Here is a 20,646-nt window from a genome sequence, read left to right as displayed (position 1 = left end):
TTGGTTCATTACTACAGTACATTAGACTTTGTGCAAATCAACGTCGTCACAACTCATTTATCAGCTGAGCTTGTCACTGAGCTTGCCGCAGCGGGTTTGGGCTTGGTCTCCTCTCCACTCTGAAATCAAATCAGCCATTCTGACATCTTATCAGCGGAGGCCAGTGGGGTGAAACAGACATCTGTGAAACGGTGCCAATGTTTTGTTGCTTAAACAGCAAACATTTACATTTGGAAGTATCACTCAAATCTCTGGGAATTGTAGTTTAAGCTTTTTTTTTCTATCTAGCAGCAAAATCGATTCTCGATGAGAATTCTGTTTTACAATGAAACTGGTTTACTGACAATGTTGGTCAATTCTGAGTATTATGTGACTTTTTTAAAACAGCTGTCAAATTAAATTTTATTTTGAATGTGCTGGTGTACTTACTGCAGCAGCCCACTGGCACGTATCACCTTGAATGTTGATCTAATAATCAGAAAGTATTCCACCCGAGAGTCAGGGAGAAACCGCGCCTCCTCTGCTTCTCATGGCTGGGATTGTTAACTATGACAGCATTGGTATGAATAATGCAACGCTTACCCGCATTGGCCATTCATGTGATGTTTGCACACACATGCTGCTTGACATGAAAGCAAGCGGGCTAAAGAACTGAGATGGTATAAGCAGAGTAGAAGTGTTTAAATGAGTCCACCGGAGGAGGCTTTAGCGCTGAACTCCTACGATTATCTCACCATGCAGCCTGTGATCTTTGCTGTCATCATGCAGCATTTTATGTCAAGTACATTTAACTTTTTACACAAGGGAAGTATAATTAAAGGACAAAATGAAAACCGCATATGCTAGCTGGGAAATTGGATTTTGACAATGACATTTCTTTCTTGCAGCTCACTCCATAGGGAAAATTGCAGGGATGTTCTTTTTGTGATTGGGTCGAGACTCGAAAGTGTCATGGGGCTCACAATTGATGGATGGTGCAAGATTTTCTCCACAGGCAATGTTACGCTTACTCCGAGACTTCATAGCAACAGAACCTTTCTTCCATATGAAGTGTTCTGATCTTTATCACAAGCGTGATTTGAATCATGGCCATCGGTGCATGACCACTTATTTATCAGTACGGTAGTTATAAGTACTTATACCACTTTTGTGACATTCGACCTGAGGACTGGACACTTTCACAGCAATGACATTTCCCGTTTTGTTTTTGGAGTCATTTCCCCTCTCATCCCCACCATCTGTCTCTCTCATCGAAATCCTGTAGAACTACATGCAATGAATGGGAAAGGATAGATGACTAAGAGAGAGGGGATTATTGTGTACGTGCACATGCGTGTTTGGTTTGTGAATCGTAACGCCGCTGATTCATCGTTCTCCCACGCCCTGTCTGCCAGACTGACCAGGAGATGGTTCTCCGGATCATGGCTCATGTGATGGCTTAAAGGAGCGCTCACAGTTTACCTTCACTCCGATGAGAATGGCCTGAACGCTGCTGTCATTTGGTACAGTGAACGGATTGTTTTCTAAAGCATCTGTCAGAGTGATACGCCGACTGTGTGTTCGGGTCATATAACATGCAAAACAAGGGTGTCATTACGCTAAACCCAGAAAGCATCAGAACATTGAAGCGTTCTAGTGGCAAGCCATGCAAATTATATGTTTCTACTGTGTGAACTTTGATCACAAGGCTGCTAGGCCTCTGTGAAATTGAAATGAAAGTAACGTGAATATTCTGTTATTCACCAACAATTCCCTTCAATTTTTATAAATTGCAGAGGTGGGCGTGTCGGTGAATTTCGAGAGTCTGTCATTCGTCAATGGCCAGGACACCCGTCTGTCGTTATCAATCCGTCATTATTGTTTTCAGAGGTGGTCACTTCCGTCTCTCCATCGGCTCAGTCGATTGAAGCAAGTTTTCGTCCGTCGATCCGGGTCAGTAATACGAATATGTGGACATCCGTCACCGATGGAGCCGACAGAGAGACGGAAGTGGCCACCTCTGGTTATTTTAACTGCGCTTCCATCATTGTTAAATTACAGCAAGTATTTTATGACTGTCAGTAAATTTCACCGGTACATTAGCCCGTCACTCTGTCATTATTATGGTGATGAACAGGTGAGTGGTGGAATAAAGTTTTTCAATGTTTTGAGTGTTAAAAATGAGATTTTCTTAGATTTTGCAGTTCTGGTAGAGTTTTCCTTGGAGTTCTTTTTCTTCTTCATCATCCTCTTATTTTTTGTCTTCTTTGACTTTTTCTTTGTCATCTTTTTCCCATCATTCGTTATTTGTCAATAAAACTGGCATCCATCATTGATGGATTGATGGACCTTCCACCAATGCCCACTTCTGATAAATATAATGTGAGCTTTAATTTCCTGTCATTTTTAAATTAGCCGCACAATTTAGGGGTTAATAATTAATAAATATACCAGATATACAGAGGGATGCCACAAAATGCCTGTGTAAGATCTAAAAAAGAAAAAAAGATCCTAATTGGTTTTTCAACACAACCCAGTGAGGTGTGATATTGCCACAGCTGTGTGTGCTGTTACACAGCAACCTGCGGCATCCCAGAATCAGACAATTAGATGCATGACAATGTCAGTTCCAGCTTCTGGCGTGACGTGTAAAAAACCTTGTCGGACAGTGACATATAGCTTTGAGCACAACACAGAGTGAGAAGTGACGCATCCCTGTATCGCTTTTTCGGATTTTCCTTCGCTACTTCTCTTGGCTGACTCATTCAAACTCATTTGCTGCCAAAAGCGTATAAATAGGTTCTATTTTAAATATTACCATGCTACCAAATACGTATTTATATGTTGTTGTTTTTTTTATGTTTTTTTTTAATGTTAGAGCATACAAAAGGCCTTGATGCAGCCTCTGAACTGAAGAGAATGCTTGAAGAAATGGTAGTTATTACAAAAACGACTAGCAGGTGGCAGCAGAGTATAAGAGATCAACAAGGGCTATGTTGCAAAAAGCTCTTTACCCCACTGTTTTAAAGAGATTTGTGAATAATGATGAAACTTGGCTACATTCTAATGCTAATTGCTGCAAAATGGAAACAGATGATGAAAGAAGAGACTCTAATCTTTCTTTTGGTAGGTTTCATGTTTTTATAGCAATAGAACACAATATTCTGTGGGTCTTGTAAAATCAATCAAAATCCAATAAAACAGCCGGTAGCGAAGGGGGTTGCTTCAGTGAAAATGACTGGGAGTGAATGAGTTAATAAGCCAGGAACACTAAATTTTTCCAAGTTGTTATAAAATTCCATTAAATCTCTTGATTTCACAGGTGTACTTAAGTGGCCAGTGTGGCTGCAAGTATCAAAGGCCAAACCGGTTCTGTTTGCTGAACGTCGCAAATCAACCATCAAGATTTCTAATTCTTCTGTCACCATCTGGTCTGATTTAGGGGGATTCACTGTGGAACTCTCAGCCCCAGTGTGAAATTTTGTGTGCGGTGGAGTGCCTGAGTGGTTTTGACTCACGGCAGTAAGCTTTGTGGAACTACATGACTACCAACTTTCCCATCAACATACTTAGTTATACAGGTTTAGATTTACATTAAAGTTAATTGCCATTTTTATGTGTTATGCAGGGCTTTGCACATGCACAATGTCATTCATTTTACTGGAAAAGTGTAGAGTGCACCTCCTCTATAATTTCCTACTAATTCCTCCTAAATATCATTGCTCAGATGGAGGGACATCAAGCAGCAATGACATTGAGGACAAAGGCTACGGTGATTCAGTCTCTTGATTTGTGTTGTGTGACTAACTTTATGCTCCCATGTGTGAGGGCATCCAGAGGCCTGTTGAGCCATTCATTTCATTCATAATTGGCTAGAGTGCAGTGATATAGCTCACTTTATAGGCTTGCCTTGCAGCCGGTTCTCCAGTGAAAAGCTCTCAGGGGAAGTGAAAGATGTGGGTCACAATTGGAAAAGGTGGTGTATTCCGTTGGGATATTTTGAATTTATAATTGCACAAGCGCTGCTGCAGGTAATTTTTTGGTTGCAGATCTCAAGACAAAGATTTATTTGTAGCTACATAATAAATAGGTCTGATTCTTGTATTTGTCTGAGTCACACTTTGAACTTTGTAAATTGTCATTGCAGAGACCGTAAAGACAGAGCTGGTCCAAATTGATAGAAGCATTAAAGGATATTTCAAAGAATGTGTGCTTTCTGCCGCCAGACCCATCATGCGCTAAGACTGACAGGAAGTTCAACTTTTCCTGTCTGATAAGTCTTCAGGTTGCTGGCCTCTGGTCATTGCGTTGCTCTTTGAAGTTACCGGCTCCATGTGGCAAAACTTAGGGAGCTATTCTTTAAGCCTCTGTGAAATCATCTCTTTCGCGGAGTTTCCTGTCTTATCAGGCAAGAACAGTTTGCTGCCTCCCCTACTTTTCCAATGACTATTTATTTCTTTTGGCAGTACAATATATAAAATGGGGATGTACTTTTGCAAAGGACTGCTGAAAATGGTTGGAGCCTTCCTTTCATGATGCCAATCATAGCAATGACCTTTACTTTGGAGCTCTCATGTGGCTGCTGCCTTTTGGCCTGCCCTTGCCTCCTGCTGCTTTGTATTCATTGCTCACTCAGCAGCTGCTGCAACCACAATAATAAACACAATTTTAAACTGTGAATACCTCTCTGATAGTGTCAATCCAAGCTAAGTATTGTTATTATTATCATTAAATTGTGCAGGTGACTTTGTCACACCACCTCAAACAGGCTAACAAAATTGGGAGTGACAGCTACACTATGCTGTCAGTGTCAGAACTTGATCCGGTTTATGACCTTTAATCTGCTGTTTCATCACTCTTGTCATCAACTGAGCTAACAGTGCAGTCCATTGTGAAGTGACAGCTTGCATTTCAACATGGCTCCTGATCGATACAACAGTCTCAATAAATGTTGCTCTGTATGCAACGCAGTGTAGTGTTCACTTGTGCATCAACTGAGAGTATCCCTACAATTAATATCCCTACAATCCAGCTGTTTTTTTCTCTCCATCTTTTGATTCCCAGACAGAATGAAATATATATGTAGAAACCCATTTTTGTTTACAGGTTGTTGTTGTTATTAAGCCCCCAGTGAATTGTTCTCCCTGCAAAGAAAGCTGCAGGTTTCATAATCCACACAGACTAGCCAGATAAAGACACCTGTGTTAGTGCTAATCATAACTGCAGGCTATGGTGTATCTAGATTTCCCACAACGCAGAACTGTGCCTCTCCGGATGTTGTCTTCCAAAAATTTCATTTAGTGTTGCAGTCGTGCAGATTATCTCACGTTCCTGTATTTGTCATTTTACAAAGCTTAGTTACTAATAGTGGTAAATTTCATTTGAAGCATGTTAGTATTCCGCAAGTGTGGTATGGTTGTGCTCTGGGAAGTCGTCCGTCTGTTTAGCCCAAAGGCAGAAACAGCTTGAGGTTTTCTAATAACAATCTTTTCTAGGCAAAGGAAAATTGTGTAACTGTTGCCAGGTGATCTTCCCCCCACATTTTAATGACAGTGGCAAATATAAGTAGTGCACCTATGTAGCATGAGCACATCCATGTAAAATCACATCTCGCACTAACGTCCATGTATAATGCAGAAGGCCTCTCTCTTCATTCGTCTTCCTGTCTAGTGAATGGCAATCAGAGAGCCACAGGGAGGTGATCAATATACTGGCGGCTTCCCAGAAAGGTCATAAGACGGGCTAGTCGCTACGAGCGACACGTTTGTGTCCTCTCATGGCCAGATGGTTTAAAACGATCCTCGCGCAAAAGGAGAAAATCTCATCTGCTTTTTAGCATTTGACCCACCACCTTGTCCTCTGTCTGGCAGGCATTTGTGGCAGCTCGAAATAAATAAGACAGCCCAGGGATGGGCAATTTAGAGGTAAATGCTGGAGGGGATCACAATTTTTCATCTGTGCTATTTGGGGGAGCCATACACTTCCTAGCCAGATGTATGACAATATAATATGTGCAAAATATGTGCTCTTAATATATGTGTAATACATTTCTCAATGCATGTCCATCTTAACCCAACAATAAAGGGTTTGAAGAAAACAAAATAATCACATGCTGTATTTGTTTCCCTAGTGCTCTCTTGCCTAAAAATGACCATTTCAGGGACGGTACAAAATTTCAGCAAAACAGCATCAAATACAAAAATCGGTGCATTTTTCATGAATATCAACTCTCAAAACTTTTATTTTTAATTATTGAGGTACTATGTTTGTCCTTCATATTATTCGATACCCGCTCAAAAATGATTTGGCCTACTCATGTTATAGTATGTATAGGGAAGTATAAGACCCGGTGTAAGTCCAACTAAGCCATGTTTGCTATCTAGTGGTGAATGGTGGTATTACAACATGAAACTACAGTCGATACATATTAGCATTTTTGTTTTCACGTTTAAAAATATATATTTTTAAAGACTGGTTTTCTTTTTGTTTTTTTCCAGGATTTCCCACTTCCAACGGCACCCCCCAATTTACCCCCCATTTTTCATGAAAGGCATATTGAATGTTAATCAGCTTTTTTTTTTTTTTTTTTTTTTACCAACCCCCAATTTACTCCCCATTTTTCATGAAAGGAATATTGAACGTTTATCAGCTCTTTTTTTTTATGGGGGGGGGGGGGGGGTAAACATTTTATTTATTTATTTATTTATTAATCACTCAGAATGTAGCTTGCGACCTGTGGGCCGCCAGTTGCCCATCCTTGACCCAGTCTGTGTAGTGTGGTGATGTAGCTGTAAACAGCACTGGCCTTGGAAACTCTGTCATTAAAAATGTACAATTCCATTTTGTACACCGTTGCGTAATTGTTTTTGTTTTCCTCTATTTTCTGTTTATACCCCTTTTGCCAATGTTTTAAACAAAAAACAAGTCATGGGATGTTGGATTAAAAGAGAGTGATTCTTGTTAGTTAAAAAATAAAGCTAGATCAATATTAATGTCCCTTTTCTGTTGTGTTTTCTGTAAGCGGTAGAGCTCAATATTTGTTCTGTTCTGAGCACATCTTTTTTCAACAGGAATATTTACTGCTCCAATTATTTACAATTGGCTAATCCCAGTTGAGGGATGGAAACCAAAGTACCCGGAAAAGCAAGGGGAGAATGCAAATATGTTGACGTTCCAACAGAGATTCAAATGCTGTACTGTTAAGTATCATATTCATATTCGTGTGTTGGCTGTTGTATTATTCACCATCCCTCCCTTCCTGTGCTCTTCCATTCACTCCAGCCTCCTCCCCAAGAAAGCAGAATCTCACTGAAACATATTTTTACTGCATTTTCCCTAAATATCACTCAATGGAGCTCATTTAGAAGGCAAAATAGCTGTGAGGAGAATCATAAGTTGGTTTCCCAGCACTGCAGCCAGTCTAATGAGAGGGCAGGGATGATGGAAGAACGTGTAGAAACAGTTTCGGGAGAGTTTCCATAGGAATCCCTTTTTACTTATTCATGCAGCAGCAAAGACTGTCCCAACCTCATTATGCATGTTTTTCCCATAAACCCATGCGGCTCATCCAACACTTGAAAGCTTGTACTCGATTCTCTTTATGCCCTTTTTTTAAACCACATCACTCCAGGGATGCCATGTCATGCTTCATTCATTGAGAAGCCTCTCTTCCTTCATCCTTAATCTCAAGCGCTCCTCGTCAGTTTGCTAATTTTAATTGTACAGATTTTTTTTTTTTTTAAGAATATCAGAGCATTGCAGTAGCAACCAAATGTTCCTTTATATTTGAGCAGTACGACAATATCCAACAAATTTAAAACAAAACTCATTATGCACTGCATGGCTAACTCACTTAAACATACAGTGATTAAGATCCTAATTAAGATTCCTCACTTATAAATTTGTTTGCTTCTCAGTCCAAAGGTCAGTCAATGCGGAGCTTTTCACAGTGCAGATTTTGTTAGTGTTGTGCATAATGCCAACTCATACAGTAGCTCTCTCTATCTCTCTCTCTCTCTCTCTCTCGCTGTCTGTGTCTTTCTCTCTCTCTCTCTCTCGCTGTCTGTGTGTGTCTCTCTCTCTCTCTCTCTCGCTGTCTGTGTGTCTCTCTCTCTCTCTCCCTCTCTCGCTGTCTGTGTGTGTCTCTCTCTCTCTCTCTCTCTCTCTCTCTCTCTCTCTCTCTCGCTGTCTGTGTGTGTGTCTCTCTCTCTCTCTCTCTCTCTCTCACTGTCTGTGTCTGTCACACACACACACACACACACACACACACACACTTGTCTTTGTATCATCGTGGGGACATTTCATTGACATGATGCATTTCCTAGCCCCTTTCCCTGACCCCAACCGTCAAAAGTGATTGCCTACCCGCTACCCCCATTCGTTACCCTAACCTCAACCATAACCCAATTCAATCCTAAACTCTAAAACCAAGTCTTGACCCTCAAAAAGAGGTCTAAACTTGTAGGGGCCAGGAAAATGGCCCCACGTGGACAGGCGGGCCCCACAACTATGTGAAATCCCCGAAATGTTGGCCCCACTATGTAACAAAAACAAGACCACACACCTAACCCTTGTCTTTGTATCATCGTGGGGACATCCATAGACATAATGCATTTCCTATCCCCCTCCCCTAACCCCAACTATCAAAAATGATTGCCTACCCCCATTCCTTACCCTAACCTCAACCATAACCCTATTCAAACCTAAACTCTAAAACCAAGTCTTGACCCCTAAAAAGAGGTTTGATCGTGTGGGGACCACCAAAATGTCCCCACAATTTCAAGTCGGTCCCCACAATGGTCATTAAACCTGGAAAAATACATGTGTAAGGGCCCCACAATGTAGCGCGCACACACACACACACACGCACAAACTGGTGTGAACATTTTATTTTCTTTTATATTCAACTATAGTAAATTGTAAACAAATTCGTAGTCCGGACAGGAGCTACTGATAGCCAGCCTCAAGCCATCTTCCAAATGATCATCAGTCATGGAGTCACGTGTATCTTCATGTGTGAAAAGGCTGACTCGTATAAATAAGTGGAGCCTAATAATGCTGTCATGGCCTCACTGCGTCATGTAACTGTAGTTCTTCATAGCTGAAGGGCTTTAATTAAAGATAATATTTATGGTTTGTTTTGAAAGTCTTTAACGTAGAATGTGTCAGCTTCTTCACTGAAAGCTTTTAAGGACTTCCTTTACGCAACGTTGCCGCACCCCCCAGCTAGGCCGCCCTGTGCAGCCGCTTATATTGCACATGCCAGAAACCGCTACTGTACCTCAGGCAGGAAATTAAGGAGCTGAGACTCATTAACCGGTCCCGCCGAAAGATGCCGATGATAATAAATCCACTGGGAAGAAGGAAGGGTGTTTAGGGGGGGGGGGGGGGGGGGGGTTTGTGCAGTCGGTGTGGTAGGCCATGGAGCCCCGGGGGCCACTCTGGATACTTTTAACAGTGTTGCTTTTTTCATCTGCTTCATTGATGCACACTACAGTACAAATACCATGAAAGAGAAGTCCTGGCATGTTCGTTCCTATTCAGGATGGTTCATATGTACACAAATTTAGTAAAACACTACTTTTTATATTCACTGTTGTATAGGAATGCCCCCGTAACTATTTTTAACTTCTTTTTTTGTGGCGTGGGAAGAAATTGTGGAGCCTAGAGTTCAAAATAAACTTGGTGAAGCAGCACTTGGCTGTTTTGCTGCAAACAATTGGAATAAGCTGCCAACAGAAGTGAAATGATTGTAAGTATAATTAAAAAAAAAAAAAAAAAAACACGTCTGACTGAGGTCTAATAAAGCATTTAAATTTTTATTTTTTTTAGTAATTTTGTAATCTTTTATTTCAGTTGTCTTTAAATATTTAGTGCTTTTGTTTTTAAATGTTGTAATTTTATGTAAAGCACTTAGTTACCTTCTGTATAAAATGCATTATATAAATAAAGCTGCCTTACCTTATTTGCAGTGAATAGGGACAGTGGCAGATTAAATAGTGAAATTTTGCGAGTTAGGGGTAAGCCTCCAAAGAGATTCATACTGTACTGTAATTACCTATAGATACCACAAGGTGGCTCCAAAGGACTACTTTTGTCCAAATGAAGCAACTCGGCTCCAATTCCACCGCACTAAAGAATGCAAATGTGTACATTTGTGAGGTTTACTGTAATGCTACTTTGGATTGAAACCTTCATAGCGGTGCTGATTTAACACAGTGTGGTTTTAGGTTGCTGCTTTTGGTGAGTCTGTTTATGTATTGTTTGTCATTGGCGACAATGGAGAGTCATAAAATCTGCATGGTTGTGTTCACTTTGGCTACTGATATGCACTTGAAAGTTAAAGTTGAGATACACGGTCCAAGTATTTAGTCATTCATGATTAAAATGTCACATTTCCAATTTTTAAAAGATAAATGACTACATTAAATCAATTTACATAATAGCACAAGGGCAAGATCATGCAACGGTGTGCACGCTGTATTCTGCTCTCATTCTATCGTGCTGCAGCGCTAATGGTGACAAATTTACTGCCCATAAAACTACTTTTGCTTACCATCCACTGCTTGTCAAAGAAGCACACAATGACGATAAACACTGCTAATGTGTAGGGCAAGCACATAGGCATCACAATAGTCTACATCTTAAATGGGTTTTAAACGTGATAGTTTAACAAATAGGCTGCCTATATCAATCAAATCCAAATTACTTTATGGATGGGTTTTTGAAGAAATCAACTTATGATGCAGTTTGAGCTAAATACAAATAAATCTTTCATTTGTGTTTTGCAGGATTTTGAGGACACAGTCCCTGGAATGGTATTACAACAATGTGAAGAGACGCTTCAAGAGGTTCGGCAGCGCCAAGGTTTTGAAGACTTTATATAGGAAGCACATTATAGAGAGAGGAGCACTATCTGATCTCCCAGGTAAACTCATCCCTTGATGTCAGCTTGAATCCTCACTTTGTGTGTGCGTGCATGCGCGTGTGTGGTGATGGTTTCCCTGCAAGTGTGTCCTGCCGGGTAATACGCGCAAAAGGTTGCGTCCATTTTTGTTTTATCCTCCGTGGTTGGCTCTGTGATGGGCAGCAGCAGGGCAGCTTTTATCCATTCTGCGCCCCTCCCGATAGCATTGTTTTGACCCGGCTGCAACATGATCAGTCTGTCTCCACAGGGCATTATTTCCAATCCCAGTAGGCTAGATTAAATGGATGAAGGGAGCACTGAGGGGATAAATCAGGTCAGACTTTGGGCTAAACTGGATGAGGGGAAGGTTCAGTCTCTTGGCTGTAAGACATTTGCAGGCCTGAGTGATGTGGAAATATAATATTAATAATAATAATAATAATCAATACAAAGATAATACATAAATAAATAATTATTAATAATAATAAACAATACAAAGATAATAAATATAAAATAATAATAATAATAATAATAATGTTTGTTTGCAATTCACAACACATACAAGCCCTTATCCTTATTGCACTGAAGATGATGTACATGAAAGACCCAAATGTCTCGCTCCCTTTTCTTTCTCGCTGTCTGTAAGAAGGTCACGCATTCGCTATGGACACGTTACTGAGCTCTCGGCGGCCATCATGTCAGCCGCCATTCCACATCTCCCAACAATTGATTTTGTGAAGATCAGTCCCTTGGTGATGAAAAGAAATAAAAGCCAGCGTTACTGCAGTGCATGTGAAATCCGCCCAAGCTTCAGGAATGGAAGAGTTTATGAGAATGTTTTGCATTCCTGAGGCGTTGCCCCTATTTGCATGAGAGTCCATTATTTTGAGTTTCTGGGCCACATCATAAAATCCCATTCTGGAAGTAGAGCAACAAAGATGATGTAACAACAATGTTATTGAATCCATTTTCTTTCCAATGCAGCACAAAATGAAATTAAACACATACTGAATCATGGAATGTATGTAGAGCCCAGGAAGTTGCAGTACTGAAAAAGAACCATATGACCTTGTAATATTAACAAACACATGATTTTCCTTTGCTGCCTGGCTGGGAGGAATGTCTTCTGCCGATAAAGGATTAAAGTTTAAAGACGACTGAAGTGGAAAGTCAAGCATTCAAGGTAGTTGTTCGATTTTATGCTAAGCTACCAAAAGCAGCCACTGGATCTTGTTCCACATGAAAGTGCCAACATTGCGTTGACCTTCTCATCGCACAGAAAGCTTCGTTTCAAAGAATGTTAAACAACCCCCGAAAGAGTTCAAAACAAGTTTATTTGAGGACCTGTGGGAGTGAATCAGAAAAAGTGGAGAAAGTGCATTTTGTGCTACTTTCCTCTGTGGCTCACAATCTCTTTAAATAAATAAAAAAAGTAAGTGATGTATTCGCTTAAAAAAATATTATTATTTTTTTTTTTTACCATGTAGACTTGTATTGGCTTATTTCACACCTGTTTTACTTGATTAGAATGTTTCAAACTAAGGCATTATACATGTCACGCTTTCCTCCTGACATTTGCATTTCCATACTAGGAATGGCAATGGCAAACATTTGTGGGAGTTTTCCCACCTCCTACAGCACATCTAGTTAACGCATTTGCTTCCAAAAACATATAAATGCGTTCTATTTTAAATGTTTTAAGTATCCCAAAGACGTATGTATACATTTTTTTTATGTTTTTTTTCATGCTAGAGCATACAGAAGGCTTTGATGCAGCCTCTCAACTGCAAAGAACAGTTGAATAAATTGTATTTATTACACAAACGACCAGCAGGTGGCAGCAGAGCAAAAGAGATCAAACACGGGCCATGTTGACAAAAAGCTCATTACTCACATTTCTAAATAGATTTGTGAATAATGATGAAACTTAGCTATATTCTAATGCTAATTGCTGCAAAACGGAAACAGATAGAAATATACTTTTTTTCCTGATGAAAGAATCCTAATGTCATGGCAAATGAACTGCTCAGAATTAGGTGTTGTGACGTAGCTACATCGGCTACTCAATATCCACGCACGCTCCCACTCAAATCAAATTTGTGTGACGCAGCGTCACGAGTCATGACAGACAATCAACGCCAACAATATACACGATCGCTATTTGTGGGCACACAGACCTTTTTGGTAACTCCTGCTAATAATATCGGGAACACGCAACAAAAAAGTTGGCCTGGTAATTTCTTGTTGTGCTTTAGTGATGTGCTAGCAACAGCACATCAAATACAGTATAAACAATCCAATGAGTACACAAAGTAAAAAATCACCTATCATGAACACTGCTAAGTTACCAACATTTACACAGTTAAGATAGCACTTAGTGTATTATGCTCTTATTCTGAAAAACAACATGCAGTTCTTCCAGTGAAGGATTACAGCTAACTTAGCTATCACTAAATGGTAACTTTTGGTGGTTAATGTCACATAAATTACTCCAGAACTATCTTAGGGCAGGACAAGGCACAGCCACAGTGCAATTGAAACTGTTACAAGAGAAATCATGCTAAAATAACAAATTTCTACAACTTTCAACCACCCCAGTTTAAAATAGTGGAAGTCTCCATCCTTTGCTGTGTGTGTGGTTGTTGTTTTTTTAACCACGTCATACTACGACAGTTGTCTGTACTGTGCCATGTAGAGCTAAGAGCACTAGACACAACATTTTTCCTCCGTATTCTCCGGTACAACTCCACTGATATGTCATGGACTCTGAAATCACTCCGCCAGCACCTCTCCTGCCACTGTCACTTTTGAGCATTTGCAGCCGAAATGACAGAAGTGAAAGACCCAAGTTGGTCACGTTACCCTTTTCCGTAATCTCTTCTTTGCTGAAGAGCTCAGCTTTCTTGCCCTCAACCTCCTCTTGAATAAAAATGTTGCTGTCATTTGAAGAGGAAATCTTACTGCCCCAAACTGAGGCAAGAAAACTTGAACTCTTTTAATAGGAAGTCAGTTGCAATGTGTTACACTGCAGTAGAAAAATAAAAGATCAAACAGGAAGGCAACTAGCCAGTAAAGTCATGTTTCCACGCGGAAGTGAAAAAGATGGCTTGAAATGATTGTCTTCCTATGCTGGGTCGTATCATTAGAGAGGGCCTGAGATGCTCAGACACCCAGAAGGAAGTCATAATTTCTCTTGTCTTTGTCCTTTCATCTGAAAGCTTTGTTCCTCAGACTATTGTGCGTGATGGGCAGAATGTTAAATAGAAGCCCAGAGTCACATGAATGTCTGCAATGAAAGTGACAGTCGGTGCAATAATTGAACAAAAAGTCTGCTCGCCCGCATAAAGGGACATTTGAACATGAGAGGAGGGCGAACTGAAACTCTGACCTTTGTCAGCTGAAGCCGATTTTGCTCACTTGACATTCACTGTCAGATTGAATTACGCACATGTTGCTAGTTCCTCGACTGATCCCCAGCCAGAGATCCAACTTTTCAAGAAGCAGCTTTTGCTGTCATGTGATGGGTTGATTTGCCTCTCTGCCACAATCCTTTTCACCGTAATGACAGGTTGACGACTACCATTTAACATCTCACACATTTGGCTTGGTCTGCTTATACTGCAATTTAATGTATTATCCTCTTCTATATACTCAAAATGTCACACATAGTTAATTGAAATGAAAAGACTGGATGTTTATAATTGCGACTGAATGAATTGTTTCTATATTTATGGTTACCTGCAGTTATGGTTAACCCGATTGACTTCAAAATTGGGCTGGACCATATCAACACCAAGATCAACAACAGGGAAATAAATATTGTTTTCAAAGTATTTTTTTAGGGGAACGGTGCATCAAATTTGGCGGCGCATTTCATAATTTTTTCAGAACGAAGAAAACATTGAAAGAAATTGGGAGGCATATTCAACATCCCATGAGCTACAAAAAAGTTGTTTGGAGCCATATGTTAAACCTAACAGAAAGTCCGCCATTTTGTCTTTGTTTTGGAATCGGGCACCAGTTTTGGAGTGGTCATATTTTAATGAAGTCCTCCTAGAAAATGTGTCCGATAATCTTCAAACTTTGGGTGTTTCATCTAAAGATGTTTAAGATGAAAAGTTATTCAAAGATGTATTTTGTTGCACACTGTTGCCGTGGCGATGCGCTCTTTTCAAAGAAAAATTATGCTTTGTATTGAGGGTCTAAACCTTGGCAAATACTCTTTGAAACGTTGCACACACAGAAGGCCTGGCAAAAATATACTGTATATATTTTATATTTTAGAGTGTTTTTGTCCTACATTCCAGGATAGCGAGGGCCCTTTATAGATGCTAGCAGCTCTAGTTATTACTATTAGTAGTAGTATTAGTAGCTTCAATAATTTTGGTTAAAAAAATCATGTTGTTTGTGGTAACTTGTGTAGCGGTTTTAAAGTGTTTTAGCTGTTCCTGCAGCACTACAATTGTTGAAAATGAATACTAAAATCTTCAATTGGAGTCTAATATTGCATGTGGTTTAAAGGATCTTTGTGGAGTTTATCACTTTTTTTACTCACGACTGCCACCTCTGGCCCAAAGCGTAACTGCAGCATCTGTGTCAGGCTCGTTTATGGTGCACGTGCACGATCTTAAAGCGACAGCCACAGTTGACAAACGAAGACATGACTTCAAACGAGGTAAGACAAACTCCGCCCCTCCCCAAAGAAACTGTGGCGTGTGCAGGGTCGCTCTACTATAAAAGGAAGATAAAAGCTGATACGTGCAGTCAGAGAAAAACAGTCAGGGCTCTTCATACTCATCTGGGCATTGGTGGAGCGTGCATGATGTAGAAAAAACTTTGTTACCTTTTTAAACGGCACAATGCACCTTCAATGTCATGACGGATTGCAATTAAAATGGTATCACTTCAGCAGAATACAAGAGAAACTCTTAGTAGATCTGCATGCCAGCTTGTTTACTTTCCTCATCCCTTGTGATGTTAGCAGATAGCCTGTCAGTTGAGTCCTTGTTGTGAAAGCATTGTTAATAAGACATTTGCTGCCAGATGCTCCATTATAATTGAAAGGAAAGCATCTGGACTCTCTCCGCTGTCTTCTGGCTGATCTAAATGCTGCCGGCACTTCAGGATCTTTAGTATGAAGGAAAGCTATACTGTCTCATTTTGTACAGTATTTGTGTTTTCTCTGTATATGTTACTCAGTATGTAAAGTGTTTGGAAACACATTGGCGCCATAATAGCACAGCAAAGATGTATTTTGTAATATAGTAGAATAATTCACACACTGATGAACATTGTGCACATCACTCTCAGTAGTAAGTACACAACACAATTCCAATAAAGTTTGGATGTTATGTAAAATGTCAATAAAAAGCATGCAAGCAAATAAAATGGCTGAATTCACCACAAATACATTTCATGTTCAAACTGATAAACTTTTTTTTCTCTCCCTAGTTCCTACTACTGTATTTACTTCAAAAGCTTGGAATTCTTTCCAATTCTGACTTGCTGTACAACTTCCTTTGCTTCACAGAAGGGGGTCTTTGTTGTCGTATTTTGCATATCCATCAAACACATTTGGTATGCTGGCAGGCCAATGTAGTATCAACGCTCTTTAACTACAAAGCCACATGTGCAGAATGTGTTGCTCCAAAACCTGTATGTACATGTTTCATCCTGAATAGTGCCCTCGCAATGGATGCATATGGATGCTAATAGCCACCCATACTATCAGAGACTTTGGCTTTTGGACTTTTCTTTGATAAGAGCCTGGATAGAATTTTTTTAGTTTTAGCCTGGGGGATGTGACGTCTATGATTTCCAAAACTAATTTGAAAGGTGAACTCATCAGACCGCAGTTTACTTACCCACTTTGTGTCCGACTATCCAAGACGAGCTAAGGCCCAGAGAAGATTTTTTTTCTGGCTGTTGTTGATACAATATATGGATTTTGATTTTCTTTGTACATTTTTAACTTAACTGTTTACCTGATCCCACGTGGTAACTGGTAACATCTTTTATGCAACTATGTGCAACGACACCCCCCCCCCCATTTATTTTCTTTTTTCACTAAATGATCATTATTGCTGTTCCTGAGAAACAAACATAACAGGACGGTTAAATGAGTGACCGAGTACACCAAATCTTATATACTTTAATATTACACAGTTTACTGTAAATGTCCTCGCTGTTGGGTTAAAATGATTTTATTCCAATTAATTTCCTTGTAATTAAATGTACCTGCTAATTTAAAGCAGCAGTTCTCACTTGCAGCCTTATAAAGTTGTTCCTTGGCAGCACTGTGGAGCTTTAAGAACAACAACAATAATGTTTTAATGTTCCTGAAAGGCAAATATTTTTTTTTTCCCTTTTAACAGTAATTTAAATGCCTCTCTTTGGAGCGCGCCATGCACATTGGGGGTGCTGTGGTATACATTAAGGAAGAGATCGAGGTGAGGGGGCTGTGCAAAGAGTGCACAGCTAAATGCTAATGTCAGCACGCTCACACGCCCCCACAAAGACTATTTTGGTCTTATTTAAGCATGTTTGCAAGCCTCCACTTTGCTGGTCAACCTTAAAGGGCCTGGTGACAGCTGATGGAAAATGGCACTTTAGCAAAGCACTGTTTGTTTATTAAAAGATAAAAATGCATTAAGTTAAGTTGTCACAGAGCTCAGGACACTGCATTAATTTTTTCTTCCTCCATTTTGTCTGCTGCGTTCACCGTAAACTCAAAATCTCTTGCAATTGTCACTCTGAAATCCCTCCGCCTTATCTCTACTATTAGATGCGATGTCACATTTTTAAATTCAGTCTTTCCTGATGCAGTAGCTGCCAGAATTTGCAGCGCATACTCAATGGAGTCGCAAATAGTCCACATAATCTGCCTTTCTTTTTGTCTCCTACCTCTCATTGCATCATAGCTGGTCTAATATGAGCTTGTTATGGAAGAAAGAAAAGCAGAAAAAATATGCGTCAACACCCCTCCGCATTGTCTAAGAATATTTGGCAGCCTTGTGAGAAATGTCTTGAAGCAATGTTCAAATATGAATTTTGTATGCGGCATCCCATCTGGTTGTTTACTTTAATCAGCTGACATAATACTGAAATCCCTCAACGTGAATTATTTATAAAGCTTTGTCTAAGTGTGTTTCCAATGCATATTCACGTGATAATAAACACACCGGTCACAACTGCAGTCGGACATCAATGCCAACTACAATCAAAGTAATAAATTTTAGTCTATCATGAGCAAGGCTGCAATGGGCTGTATAAATATTAGATTTTTTTTCACTATGTTCAGCTACTTCCACCATTTTCCTTGCCTATTGTCGTACTTTCTGCCCTGCTCGTGGAGACAATGTAGTTGTAAAGTGGCATTGATTGGGCTCGAATAAAAAAACATGTCACTAATCTTTGGGAGACTGTGAGTCTTTGTGACTGCTGGGTATGCAACGGCGCTGCACTTTGGTAAACATAAGATTCATATTGCAGTAAAGTCACCTCACTGCATATTTTCCTAAGATGAACATTTATGGGAAGACTGAGCTCCCATCCAATGGCAACATGGTGTAGCAGCAGAGTGGCGGCTGTTGAAGCTAGGCTCATCATCTAGACTGGGTGACAGTTTGTTATGGCCGAGGCCGTTAAGTGCGTCTGGCTCCATGAAGGCAAAATCACACCCAAACCACAAAACAGAATCTGACTCTCAAACTGAAACGACAGCCAATCCAGCTGGAAGACCAATCAAGAATGAGGAGTCTTGTGTGGGTTTTGGTTTGGAACGATGACTCTGAATTATGGCTGCTGGAATTTGTATTCGGGTTTGAGAGTGTGAGAGGAAATAGTAAACGCATAATTCACTATGACAGATTCAGATTGTTTGCTTCTGAAACTGTGTACCCATTTATCCTGTGTATTTATACACCTGGATTGATGTTAACTACATAATATGGGAGTCAGCCCAGGGGTAATGATCTCCAAAGGGAAAATGTGTTTTTAAAGTAAAATGATATAAGAACCATTTTAACATTATTCATACAATTTTTCAATAAATTGTAATCACATTTGCATTTAGGTCACATGAATGTCTCCCCAAAAAGTTTTATACGTAAATATAGCAGATTCCTTCAGAGACCTGTCCTGAATAGTCTGAGTGACTGTTTGTTTTGAAGCCAAAATATATCATCACGTGAATTGTCATTGGGTTTTTGTTAAAATAAGAAAATAACTGAAATGAGGAATTCAGATGACAAGAATACAAAGGGTACGAGGGGATCAGCGGCAGCAGCACAGCAGGCAGACTTGAATATGATCACAGTGTTGGCATTAATGTGACAGGGTGTCAGATTGGAGGGGTGACTCACAGCTCCTACGTCTCTTTCCCTCAGAAAGCAGCGTCCACGAGGGAAGTTTTGGCAATGACAACGATGGCAGCATATGTGGCAGTGACTCCTTCTACAAACAGAGTGAAGGTGAGGACGCGGCCTCATTGACATTTCCCACTGTTCTTTTTTCACCATTGAAACTTTTTTTTTGCCTTTTCATGAAGGGTGAAGCTTATACGTTTAGCGTACATTGTCTAACTCATGCCAATGTGTAACATGCTCAAGAAGAAAAAAAAGGGATACCCTTTGAAAGAAAGTTAACCCAAAAATATTCTTGACAATATGTTCTATGCAGCCTCACTAGTCTAAACACGGTAATTAATATTGGAATATGAGTTAAACAGCAATCATCACTTTTCATCCATGTCGGGGGGCGGCCATTTTACCACTTACCTCAACCAAGGAAGAACTGTCTTTAACTGACTCAGACCATATTTTACAACTTGGTAGATATCCATCATATGCCTGAATTTTGTCAGAGCCAAACAATGAGATCCATCCATTTTCTTAACTGCTTTTCCTCACAAGGGTCGCGGGGGGCGCTGGAGCCTATCCCAGCTGGCTTCGGGCAGTAGGCGGGGTACACCCTGAACTGGTTGCCAGCCAATCGCAGGGCACACAGAGACAAACAACCATACTCACAATCACACCTATGGACAATTTGGAGTGTTCAATTAACCTGCCATGCATGTTTTTGGAATGTGGGAGGAAACCGGAGTACCCGGAGAAAACCCACGCAAGCATGGGAAGAACATGCAAACTCCACCCAGGAAGGCCGAAGCCCGGACTCGATCTCACGTCCTCTGCACTGGGAGGCGGACGTGCTAACCAGTCAGCCACCGTGCCGCCCAAACAATGAGATATTATTGAAAATAATCTTAAACGGGGAAAAAGATTGTTGCAGTTACACCTTGGTCAGGATTTGTATTATCTACTCTTCTTTGGCCCATGCTCCACCCATCACAACATTAATTGAAATTAGTTGTCTGTTTTTGTGTGTTTTATATATGTGTATATATATATATATATATATATATATATATATATTTTTTTTTTTTTTACACTTTAAGCCTTTCAATAAAAAAATATTCACTTATTTTCACAGAAAAAACATGATATATTTGTGTAGGGATGGGTGAGTACAGAGACTAGATTTTGGTATTGGACCACCTTAGTTCAAGTTCAAGTTCAAGTCCTTGTGTATTGGCCGCCCTCTTATGGCCGTTTCACGATCAGGAACTACAAATGAGAAGAATAGAAAATTACCATTAATTCTATGCACTTTTAAGGAAAAATGCTGTATTTGTATACTGGTCTTTATAATGGGTTGGGGGGCGGGGGGGGTTGTTCTAGTGGTATCGGTACTTGGTATCAGTG

At 40.1% G+C, this 20,646-nt stretch overlaps 1 protein-coding gene across 4 annotated transcripts in view; it reads left to right on the top strand.

The window, feature by feature from the left end:
• Positions 1–20,646, top strand: part of myripb (myosin VIIA and Rab interacting protein b) — an 82,846-nt gene that overhangs the window by 46,065 nt on the left and 16,135 nt on the right. For all 4 annotated transcript variants that reach the window (XM_077554750.1, XM_077554749.1, XM_077554748.1 and 1 more), the window contains exons 4-5: positions 10,770–10,906; positions 19,273–19,356. In XM_077554750.1, the coding sequence (XP_077410876.1) occupies positions 10,770–10,906; positions 19,273–19,356 (221 nt within the window). The remainder of the gene's footprint in view (positions 1–10,769; positions 10,907–19,272; positions 19,357–20,646) is intronic.

This window comes from Vanacampus margaritifer, chromosome 20 (assembly GCF_051991255.1).
Source record: "Vanacampus margaritifer isolate UIUO_Vmar chromosome 20, RoL_Vmar_1.0, whole genome shotgun sequence".
NCBI lineage: Eukaryota > Metazoa > Chordata > Actinopteri > Syngnathiformes > Syngnathidae > Vanacampus > Vanacampus margaritifer.
This window is presented reverse-complemented; position numbering and strand designations above follow the sequence as displayed.